A 12,533-nucleotide genomic window follows, 5' to 3' on the forward strand; every position below is an offset into this window, starting at 1 on the left:
GAATATAATCCCTTGAGCGCATGCGCAGAAATAAAACTGCATTTGGTTGTTCCACAAGAGTCGCATGTTCCTTTGAGCATATTTTGATGATTTTTTGTCATCTCATTTTTCAAGTGAATGGTCCTAGTCTCTCTTTTGCATTTAACACAGTACATTTTAACATATATATATATAAAAAGTTTTAATATAAAAAATGGAAGTTACTGATTTATCGTGGAACATTAATAAAACTAAAAGAAACAACAACAAGCTTTTCCCTAGAAGCATTCGAGGAATCATCGTTGGAAAGTCCGGTTGCGGGAAAACAACGTTGCTTCTTAATTTACTGCTCAAGCCTGGATGGCTCAATTACAACCATTTGCAAGTGTTTGGAAAATCCCTTTTTCAAACTGAATACAAAATACTCAAAAGCTCCTTCGAGAAGAAACTTCCTAAAAAGGATATTCTTGATTTGTTTAAAGTACAAGGAGAAATGGAAAAATTGAATTTAAACCCTGAAGATGTTATTGACAACCTCTCAAAAAAATATTCCTACAACGAGAATATGGAGTGTTAATTTTTCGAAAATGAAGAAGACGTTCCTGAACCTCAAAATCTCGATTCAACCAAAAACAATTTGATGATCTTTGACGACTTGCAACTCACCAGACAAAACACGTGCGAAAAATATTACATTCGAGGAAGACACTCCAACGTCGACTGCTTTTACCTAGCTCAAAACTATTTCTTGCTTCCCAGACAAACCATCAGAGAAAATGCCAACTTTATTTGTCTCTTTCCTCAAGACCAAAAAAACGTTGACCACCTCTACAGAGATCATGCTGCTGTTCACATGTCTAAAGAAGAATTTTAAAAGATTTGCAAATACTGCTGGTCTCAACCCCACGGATTTGCCGTCATTGATTTGTCCTCTAAAAAGAACCAGGGAAAATACCGAATCGGGTTTGACGATTTTTTATTTCTATAAAACAATTTAAAAAATAATTCTTATTTTAAAAAACATGTCTGGTATTATAATCGATATAGATGGAAGATCAAGTGTTATCACGACTGAATTTTTAGATAAAATCGTCTTTGAAAAAGGAAAAAGTTATGATATGGCTTTTCTAGGGCTTGAAACTTATAACAGCTTTCCAAATGTAAACAGCAAAAACAATTCTTTGAAATACAGTATGAACAATGGAGCTCATTGGGAAACCATTATCATTCCTGATGGAAGTTATGAAATTAAAGACATCAATGAGTATTTGCAAAAGTCTATTTTAAACACGATAAAAACAGCTCAACGCGGAAGTTATATTATTACAAATAAAATTAATTACTCTCCAAACAACCTTCAAATTGGAATCAATCTTAATACTTTAAGATCAATCATTAAACTTGGAATGAATTATTTGATTGACTTTAACGCGGAGAACAGCATCGCTTCAGTTTTAGGGTTTACTAAAAGAAAATTGAATTCCAATTCTGAATACGAGTCTGATCATATTGCTAAAATTTTAAGCATGAACACCATTAGAATTGTTAACAACGATATCGGATCGTCCTATGTTAATGGAACTCAATTAAATTGCATTTACTCCTTTTACCCAAATGTTAATCCAGGTTATAAAATCATCGAAAGACCAATGCATTTGATTTATCTTCCTGTTAAAGTGTTCGAAATTTCAACAATGGTTACTCGCATCATTGATAACAATGGGGATTTAGTTGATTTTCGTGGAGAAGACATTACGATACGTTATCACATCAGAGAAGTGAAATAAATAAATTTCTTAACTCTTTAAAAATGAGCAATTATCAAAACATTAAAATTAACATCTCACAGGGACAAGCCGATAAAATGAAAAAACCAATGCATGATAAAACTACTACTAGCATTAAAATCACTCCTCAAGACTTGGATGGTGAACATGTTCTTGCTGTTACTAACACCCAATTGAACCAAATTAAAAAAGCATATGAAGCTGGAAAAGGTGTTACGCTTAAACTCAGCAAAAGACAACTTGCGTACAACTCTAAAGTAGAAGGAGGATTTATCGGTGCCCTTTTACCTTTACTTGGAAAAATTGCATCTCGTGCAGCTCCAGTGCTTGCAAAAGGTTTATTAGAGGGAGCCTCCTCTACGCTCGGATCTACTGTTATTGATCAAATCTCCGGACGAGGTGTTACTTGTTCAAGTAAAGATTCTGCAAGCTCAGCTATAACCAACAAAATCAATGAACCTGAAACATTTTACTTGAGCAAAGACGGAAAAGGAATAGAAATAACCAAATTTGGCTCTGGTATATTCTTAAAACATTGGACTGAAAATACTCAAGGCGATGGACTCTTTATTAAAAATGGAAAAGGACTCTTTGTTAAAACTGGAAAAGGACATAAAACAACAGGAGGTTTCATCGGTACTCTACTCCCTTTGCTCGGTATGCTCGGAAGCACTCTTATTGCTGGCTCTGGTTTACTCCTCGGACCTAATTCACCCTTCAATAGCATACCCATTTTAGGTTCCATTCTATAAAAATTTTTATAAAACTTAAACTTTTAAACAAATTTATAAAAATGATCAATGTTGAAGGAATTGTTTTACCCAACGAGGCTTTAACCAACTTTCAATTGATAAAAGCTGCTAAACGGTTAAAATTAAAAAACTTTCGAGGTGCTCTTGTGGGAGACGAGTTGCCTGAAAAACCAAGAAAAAAAGAATGCGGTATCGTCAACACGGGTGATTCGAGCACTGGAGGATTTCATTGGGTGTGCTGGTACAAAGACGGCAATAAAAAATACAGTTTCGATTCTTACGCACAACCTCCTCTTGTTGAACTGGTTCAATATTTAAAAAGCCCCGTTTATTATAACAGCGAAAGGGTTCAGTTTGGTGATACCTCTTTTTGTTGTCACTTGTGTCTTTACGTCTTAAAAAAATTAAATGAAGGGTTTGACTTTCAAAGCATTATTAACACCTTGTGGTGAATTTTTAAAAATAAAGTTTTTAAAAATAACAAACCAACAAACTAACAAAAGCCCCAATACGTCGTAACCAGCGCTCAGAGCCGAAAATAAATGGATAGAATAATCGTAGGCATTCAGGCAGTCAGGCAAACAAACAAAAAAACAAACCTTGGATATTAATCACCACAAAAAAAGAAGCCTTAAAATTGTCCAAAGCCCCTCGTTATAAACGAAACACCATTTTTGATGAAAACTTAATCGCGGTTCACATGGAAAAAACAAAAGTCTTTTACGATAAGCCTGTTTATTTGGGAATGAGCATCCTCGACATTAGCAAGACTTTGATGTTTGAGTTCCATTACGACTACATCAAGCCTAAATACGGCGATCGCGCAAAATTACTCATGACCGACACTGACTCGCTTATTTATGAAATCGAAACGGATGATTTCTATAAAGACATTGCCGATGATGTTGAAAGCAAATTTGACACGAGCGACTTTCCTAAAAATCATCCTGCTATTCAAAACGTTGGATTCAAAGTGGGTAAAAATAATAAGGTTATTGGCAAGTTTAAGGATGAGACTGGAGGCAAGCAAATCATACAATTTGTTGGGCTTAGACCTAAGCTCTACTCTTACTACATCCCTGAAGAAGATGAAGAAGATAAAGAACACAAAAAATGCAAAGGGGTTAAAAAGGATGTGGTTAAAAATCGCCTCACTCACCAAGACTACTACGACTGCTTAATGAATGGAGAAGAAATTCTTACAACCATGAACGTCTTCCGATCCCATCTTCATGATATTTACACAGAGGAGATTAACAAAATAGCACTCAGCCCTAATGACGACAAAAGGATCATACAAAATGATAAAATCAGCACGTGGGCTATTGGTCACTACAAAACAAGACCTGCTCCTGAGACTCCTGCTTTAAGTTAATGGTCTGGAATAAGACTGGATCCTTCTTAAAAAATTTAAAAAAACTTGAACAAAACTTAGGACTAAAAAGGTAAGTCATTTTGGATCTTTACGGATACGCTTCGATATTTATATATAGCTAACAAGCCGGTCGCCATCTTGGATTTTAATAAAACCCTAACAAGATTATTTTACTACTTCATTATACACAGCCGCCATCTTGGAAAAAACATCGAACCCCCCAATATATAAGGGTATCAATGCGCCAGAACCGGCTTTTCTCAATATATCACATACATACATACATACATACATACATACATACATACATACATACATACATACATACATACATACATACATACACGCATATATCTTCAGATATATGTATAGATATGCACCTAAGGCTTGTTCCCCAAGAATAAATACCTTGAAATTTTTAGGCTCAGCGAGTCAACTCGGTATATTTCTTTTCATTGGTTTTTATGTAGGAAAATGTAAAAAAGAGTTAGAAATAAAAACAGAGAAAGGAGAAAACGAAATAAAAACACGACAAAATCTAAGCTTTGCCGGCATTACTTCTCTTATGCAAGATTTTTATCCCCCGCAATATATTCTCTAATGTTTTCTAACGATATTTTTATGAAATCTATTGACGTTTTTTATCTGGATAACTTTTTCATATTTACTATTTAAGTTAATCAAAAATGTGATCTAAAAAAGGAAAAAAAAAAAAAAAGAGGTATTCTAAAAAGAAAAAAGTTAAAACGCTTTTTAAGGTAAAAAGGAGAAACAAGGTTTTCACTCATCGTCACGGAGTGTAGGAATCTGAGTCAAAGTAGGAACAATTTCGTCGATGATGTTTTTACATCCCGCAGAGATTATTGTACGACCCATCAGGTCGAAATCGCTACCTGTGAAAAGAAAAAAAAAACACCTAGCGTTATATTTGTTTTAATTTTCTTCTGAGAGATTTTTCAGTTCATATATTACTATTGTAATTGAATACATCAAGGAAACAGTCGAGGAAATACTTACCTAACGTTGTAGTATTGCACCCTCCAGCCTCTTCCACCATCAGGTTACTAGCAGCCATATCCCAACAATGCGGCCCCCATTCAAAGTATAAATCAATTGAGCTGCAAGCCACCATACACATATTTAAAGCGGCTGAACCAGTACTTCGCATGCTACGAAATGTAGCAACAACAAAATTTTCAGATAAATAAAAATAATTATAATAATAACAACAACAATAATAATAATAGTAATAATAATAGTATTAGTCATATTGATTGCTGCCTTAAAATTAGGTTGCAAATGCAGAAAGTAACAAGAGGCATGCATTACAAAAACATCTTACCCTCGAACCTGATGTTTTTGCATGATGTCCAGCAGGTTTTTACATTTTAAAGCTAAAACATTATTTTCTCTAACTGCGCCAAATTCAAAAGCAATTAAGGCGTTTGTCAAACCTAAATATTTTAAAGCGCAAAAAGATTTTAATTTTTTTACGTTTTAAAATTTTTAAAAACGTAACGTTTTAAATTTAAATGATCGAGCAAAAGATAACAATTCTAAATTAAAAAAAAAAAAAAAAAAAACAAAAAAAAAACGTACAACTAGGAGGATTAATTATTTTCAGCCTTTGTCCGTTTAGATATGCTCCTTCATTTTGTACAGCTACATAAAGGTCTTTTAGAATTGGTGCATAAACCACTCCAACTTCGCTCTAAGATAACAAAAATCTAAATTTATTTAGAAGGGGTTTTGTATATAATTTAAGAATAAAAACATAAAAATATTTGTAAAATGTAAATAAAAGCGATGGCTTAAACAAAACTTTATTATATTGCGATATTAGAGAAAGAAATTTTTTAAAGTAATACTGAACTGCAGACAATAAAACGTGAATATATTCTGCCTTTTTCAATTAGAAATACTTATGAATTAGTTATGCACTATGCAACATTCATTTTTTAAACCGCCCATGATATTAGACTTTGAATGGAATGATTTAATATATTTTTTTTGACTGCAAGCTTTAAGGTGTTTTAACAACTAAACAATAATTACACCAAAAAAACTTGTAATTACACATATAAACTAGACGTAGAAAGTTTTACGTAAGCCGGAGATATTACAGAAAAAAATATCTTTTAAAAGTTTTTGCTTAAAGTATATTAAAAACTGCAGTAGTTACAAAGGAGAGATGCTCTTATTATGACCAAATATCAATTCTAACCTGAAACAATTCACTAAAAACCACTTCCATCTTAAACAGCAACTGGATTGGTTTACATTACAAAACTTTTTGATCATTGTTGCTTTTTAAGACATAAGTTAAAAAAGTTAAAAAATACTCAAACTTATTTTTAAGACATAAGTTAAAAAAGTTAAAAAATACTCAAACTTATTTTTAAGACATAAGTTAAAAAAGTTAAAAAATACTCAAACTTATTTTTAAGACAAAAGTTAAAAAAGTTAAAAAATACTCAAACTTATTTTTAAGACATAAGTTAAAAAAGTTAAAAAATACTCAAACTTATTTTTAAGACATAAGTTAAAAAAGTTAAAAAATACTCAAACTTATTTTTAAGACAAAATTTAAAAAAGTTAAAAAATACTCAAACTTATTTTTAAGACATAAGTTAAAAAAGTTAAAAAATACTCAAACTTATTTCACAGGTCTCTTGAACATTACTTAGGAACATCATCATCTTTCTGATTATGTTTGAAAACTATATTTTAAAAAAGGAAAAGATGAAAACTATGAAAACCTCATGAAGAGGTGTCTCTGGGAAGAATACTATTTGAAAATCTTGATCTACCTAAATTGTTTAGATAAAAAGAGCATTCAACTAGTTTCACATTTACAATCAAGCTTAATTGTAAAAGTAACTCAGATTACGTTTGTGTATTAGTGAAAGTGCATTGATGCATTAAAGTTTTAATAATATTTAACAAGTATTGATAACCTTTTGGGCCAGAATATTAGAGTTGTTCACAGAGCAAGATGTAAATGTTGTGAAATGGCCCTTAAAGTGATTCAGAGAAAGTTTCTCTCTCTCCCTTGGTACCATGCTTGACTAAAAAATTTTTCAATTCTATATTTAATAGATTGAAACTTTATGCAGCTAAGCAAGGTCTAGTTCTTCAAACTCTAGCTCCATCAAAAAAACGAATTAAGCAAAAAAAAAACAACTCTGCTTTCTATAGGTTGCAGCAGTGATTCACAGACTTTTTGTTACTATCAGACTTGAAATTTTTGAGCCAAAAATAATCGTTTCCAAATAATATTTATAAAAGAAAATTTCAAGATATATGACTTCCTACCTTAAGATTTGATTAGATCTCCATTTTTTTTCAATGAAAGTCTGATAAGTACTGATGAAGTATTCCCCTGACATAGAGTTCTAAGTTTTTGTAATGGATATGCAAACATATTTCCACCAACGCAAATCCAATCAAGAGGATTCTAATCTAGATTGGATGAAGGCCAAAAGTTTTTGGTGATAAATTAGCCATATTGTCTTTAGGAAACTGTTGGATCCTTTTGGTCCCATGGCTTAGAGCTCCATATTGCTGGAACACATAGTTTCCATCTGGGGAAGTCTTCTTGAGACATGGTACCACATACCTTTTTAAAAGGCTGATAACCAATTATAGGCAAACCCACATGGATTAAATACTTCAGTTCTTTTTGCTTCCATTTTTAAACTTTTTAAATCAAATTTATTTTTGTTCAACTTGATTTAAAAATTACATATTTAAGCATTAACAAAAAACAAAAAAAATCCATTCTTTTTAGGTGATGCAACCTTTCTAAAAAATTAGTCTACAAATCACTGCTTCCCCCTGTGTATAACATCTTGCACAACTTGTATTAATTTTAGTTAATGGGAAAAAAAATTGCCCTAAACATCAACAATCTTAACAAGTTCCTATGGTTATTCAGCAAGATAGTACATAATCAAATGTTTCAGCAATATACTCAACCATCCTTTGTTGAAAAGTTAACAAAGATGACAACAGAACTTGCCTATATATTGTGGCTAACATTTTTTGCTAGGCATTTTGATGGACATTATAGACAAACTTCTCACAAGTATTAAAAAAAAATCTGTTTTAATTTTAGAACGATTCAAATTTTTAGGTGGTTATCAGTTTACAGTAAACTTAAGTGAAGTGTTAAGAAAAGCACCATTTGAAACGTAATCTGGGGTAAAATACAGAGCAGCTCAAAAAGATATTAACAATATTGTTTTCAGTTGTTTAGGCAAATATTCAAATCACAACTACATTGAGTGTATCAAAAACATTCTCCATAAGCTTTAAAGATTTTGGATCCATTAAAACTCTTAGAACACAAAATCAAATTTTTTCTGGTATGAAAACATTTTTAAAAAATTGTCAGTTTTTGTGACACAATCTGAATTACAGAGGAAAGGAAACTTTGAAAATTTATGAATGATACTGTTTTGATAGGCTAAGAAATCATTCTATATAGTCAATAGCAATAGAGATGATTAATTGAAATATGTAAAGGAAATGACTAAGGTCATTTCATATTATAAAATCATATTTGCTCATTGAAATTATGACTTTCTTTTTCTTTTTTTCTTTTTTTTTCTTTTTTTGCAGGTCAAATACAACCAACTCCTACCATGATTACTCACAAATGAAATGGTTAAAAATAATGGTTGTATCAAGCAATACTTAAAAAAGTAAAAATTATATGAATTGTTTTTTACTTTTTTGTTTATAACAAGCCCAATTGAAACTGCTACATATGGATTTCTAAAAAAAAAAAAAAAATCTTTAGTTAAGAATAACTTTAAGTGAAAATTTGAAAAAACTGTTAAATAGTATTTTAACATTCAAGAAACATGCAACCAAATTTGTATTTTTCTAATAAACTGCAACTTTCAAACAAAATGAAAAAATAACATTTAACCTGTTTATTAACCAAAATATGAGTATTAAAATACCTATGAACAAAATTTGTTGTACCATCTATAGGATCAACAATCCAAGTGGGTTCTGATGTTAATAGAGAAGATGCACCACCACTTACAGATTCCTCTCCTATAAATCTAAAATAAGCACTTAAGATAATACATGCATAGATACAAAAAATTAAAAATTGCCTTTTAATAAACTTAAATAGAAAATTTCTCACCAACAAAAAATTTATAGCTTTATTTATAAAAAACATCTACAAAAATGTACCAAAATTTTTATAGATGCTTTTTAGAACTAGATTAGAGTTCATAAGTGATACTTTTGTATAAAACTCCACCAAGACCTTTAAAAAATGTTTAAAAACAACAACTCTGCTGAATATTGCTATTTAATGAACAATATAAATTTGCAAAAAAATTTATTGGAATTATTATTTCTAAAACTTTATTGGTTTAATTTATTCTAAGAAAACTTGCTTGCAAAAACGGAGAACCACAAAATGGAGAGTCAGGAGTGTAAGCCATCACACAATAAAGCTACTTACAATATTTAGAAATTTATTATGACAAGACCAATCTGTCTGCAAAGATCAGAAACTATATTAATGCAGTATATGTGTACTGTTCATTCTTTCAACTTGGTAGTCTCTTCAGTTCCTTGAGTAAATTCAAGTCCTGTCTCTATAACAAATTTTTTACTGGCTCCAAACTGTTCCATGGCAGGCTACAATATGAATAACATTTGTTGAGTAAGATGTAATCCTATGAATGCTGATATAATAAAAAGAAATTACTAAATTTTGTTTGAAACTTTTGCCTTCCAGGAAATTTGCTGTCCCTTTAAAACTAGTAGTTTTCTATCTTGCTGAGGTAAATGATTTTTAAAACACCAGCTTTAGAGTTTGGCTCTAACTTGGTGTTATAAAAATCATACACTGCATTAATATAGTCTTTTTTTTTCATTATTGGTTGAAGTATTAAATGTTTGCCATATATCAAACTTGGCATTCCCTATTTTTGGCCTAAATGGTCTATGGGTAGTAAATTAAAATTGCAGTCAACCAGAGGTTTTTTTAATCTTTCATAAATACTTTCTGCTTTTAACTCTATAATGCAGACAGCAGAATTCTTTCTTTCAGCATGGTTTTTTTTTTTTTTAAATAGATCTTACTTCTTCAGAAAATTTTTAACTTTTTTAGTTAAAGTAACTTAGTATTTGGCCTCATGAATTTCATTTCCAGTTTCACTCATCAAAAAAAGTCTGTGCAAAAAAAGATCTCATTTTGAATATCTGGGCTTAGCACAAAAGTATTTCTAGAACCAGACTTGCATTTGTATTTTGAAAAAAAATTCAGCAGCTCTAGGGAACTTCTCTTGTATTGAGTTTCAGCTTTATCTCTTTGAAAAGCTATTTCTCAATTTGCTCAATAGGAATATATTAACTAGAGTTATTAAATACTCTTTTTCTTATTCAAATTATAAAACATGGTCCAATAATTGGTCAAATTTTTTTTTATACTTACCAGTTTTAACTTTAATTTAAATGATTTATGGCAGTAGGGGAAGGGGGGGGCAAATCGCTGTGCTTTTTTAACTTTCTCACAACTTTTTTTTAGTTTTGACAAAGCTAAAAATTAACAATAAACAAGTCTTTTTATTGCTAAATTCAATTCATTAATATACATTGAGGCAATGAGATCTGAGTTTGTGTTATTTGTCATTCGGAATACAATTTGAATTTGAACAAAGTTGTTTCCCCTTTTCAAGAAAGCATGTTTGTTAGCAAATGATTGTGTCCACTGATGATTACTATTTTTTACATATTCTTTTTTGCTAATATTCTTAGTAGAAGAAAGTTCTTTATATACAAACTTGTTACTAGCAACCTCAGACATGATGAATATTTCATTAACCCAAAATTAAAAATTTATTAAACAAATTGCTACACATACAGATGATCATGAATCACAAATTAATATTCACTGGAGGTGTAGATTCCAGAAAAAAACCATTACTTAAAACCCATTAATATCTAACAACTTTAGTTGATTTGTACACAATGTGTATGATTTTTTTTGTAAACTCATTTATCTATGCCATTAATTACTTAAATTAGTTATTGAATTATAAAAATAATATCTTTCTCATTACTTTTGAACAAAAGCTCATTGATTTATGATATAAGAGCATTGGGTAACAAAAAAGTCATAACCCTAATGTATAATATATATGCTTACAATGAACATACAATAAATAAGAAACTTTATGCTATTCCTGAAACACAAATTATTTTACCAAGACTTTGTGTTAGTTGTAGACATTATATTAAGTCCTAATTCCAATCCGATTCAAATTCACTATGTGAATATTGCCAACTACCTTTTTAAACATTACTAATCAGTTTTAAGAGAGATTCATTTTAAAACTATTTCCAATCTGTCTGCTTTCTACCATCAGAAAAAAATTGAAAGCAATAGCAAAATCAATCAATTCTTTTTACAGTTTGAAAAGAATTTATTGATTTTGCAGTTGTTTTCAATTTTTACAACTAGATATTGTTGTTCTTAGGGCTAACATTATGGCTGGCCAAATAAAAAATCAAACTCAATGGTGAGAATACTTTTCCTACTCTAGAAACTTTATTCACAGGTTAATAAACAAAGATCATTCCCTAAAAGAATTGTTAACCTGTACAATTTTCCAGCTACTACTTCTAGTCTCACATGTATTTTTAGTGAATTGCACAGAATATTTATGGTTGCACAAGGGTTTTTATGTTTCTTTCTCTTTGAACAACATTTATTAAATTGAAGTGATTACAAAACCATAATCTAAACCTTCAGGAAACTCTTATTATAACAAAACACTACCTATAAAAAAATATAGTTGTAAAGGAAGATTTTCTTTACCCAAACAAAATTCTTAGTATATAAATCTTGTTAAAATGTCAATACAAGCTCTGTTTAACTGATGTTTTTAAAGAAGGATATTTTAACAACAAATATAGTTACCAACAGCCTGGGATTAAATTCATCTTAATGCAAGCAAAGACAATAGTGAAAAAATAAGCACTGTTAAATGTCCTCAAAAAAAAAAGGTAAACTATAAATAAACTGCATATTGATCTATTCTAAACTGAAAATAAAATGTTATTTTGAAATAAAAACTCTTACTTGTGTGATGGAAATTCTTTTTTCAATGCACTAAAAATCAATTTTTCAACCAACTTGTCAGTTTCAGTGACTAAATCTGCAGCACAATCTTTTGTAAACACTGTTTTTACTTGATGATAAGATTCTCTTATAATCTAATTTTAAATATGTATATATATACATATATATAAATATACATGTATATATACATATAAATAAATATATACAGAAATGTGTAATATGTTATAGATTTAAAAAAGATTGCTTAATTTGAGAGGTAGTATATTAGTAAAAATAATGATTAACTTACATTTCCTGCAGTATTAGCAATATTTATAGCTGTAAGAACGTAATGAAGACGACTATCTTGTTTTGAAGCTAGTGTTTGAAGACAGTCATCTAATGACATTTTTGTAAAAACTAAAATTTTTCATGTGTATATATATATATATATCTATATCTATATCTATATATCTATATATATATATCTATATATATATATATATAAATATATATATATATATGTATATATATATATATATAAG

The 12,533-nt window shown here is 29.9% G+C and overlaps 1 protein-coding gene across 1 annotated transcript; it reads right to left on the bottom strand.

Annotated features, from left to right (window-relative positions):
* Window positions 1-4,025: 4,025 nt before the first annotated feature.
* On the bottom strand, window positions 4,026-12,466 carry LOC149882889 (inositol monophosphatase 1-like). Its single transcript, XM_090101343.1, has 8 exons — window positions 12,299-12,466; window positions 12,010-12,143; window positions 8,864-8,968; window positions 8,627-8,672; window positions 5,493-5,604; window positions 5,236-5,347; window positions 4,911-5,062; window positions 4,026-4,786 (listed from the first exon to the last, which is right to left on the bottom strand). Exons 1-8 carry the CDS (start codon window positions 12,395-12,397, stop codon window positions 4,674-4,676), a joined length of 873 nt encoding a protein of 290 aa, XP_089957469.1. The 5' UTR covers window positions 12,398-12,466; the 3' UTR covers window positions 4,026-4,673.
* Between the last annotated feature and the right edge of the window lie 67 nt (window positions 12,467-12,533).

Source organism: Hydra viridissima, unplaced genomic scaffold, assembly GCF_058129835.1.
Source record: "Hydra viridissima isolate aposymbiotic clone 2 unplaced genomic scaffold, HvirCarnegie_v1 scaffold_10, whole genome shotgun sequence".
In the NCBI taxonomy this organism is placed as follows: domain Eukaryota; kingdom Metazoa; phylum Cnidaria; class Hydrozoa; order Anthoathecata; family Hydridae; genus Hydra; species Hydra viridissima.

Coding starts and splice junctions, on each gene's coding strand:
- LOC149882889 (XM_090101343.1), bottom strand. CDS start 12,397: ATGTCATTAGATGACTGTCTTCAAACACTAGCTTCAAAACAAGATAGT. Junction 12,144..12,298: donor TTGCTAATACTGCAGGAAAT/GTAAGTTAATCA, acceptor ATTTAAAATTAG/ATTATAAGAGAATCTTATCA. Junction 4,787..4,910: donor GTGCAATACTACAACGTTAG/GTAAGTATTTCC, acceptor TTCTTTTCACAG/GTAGCGATTTCGACCTGATG.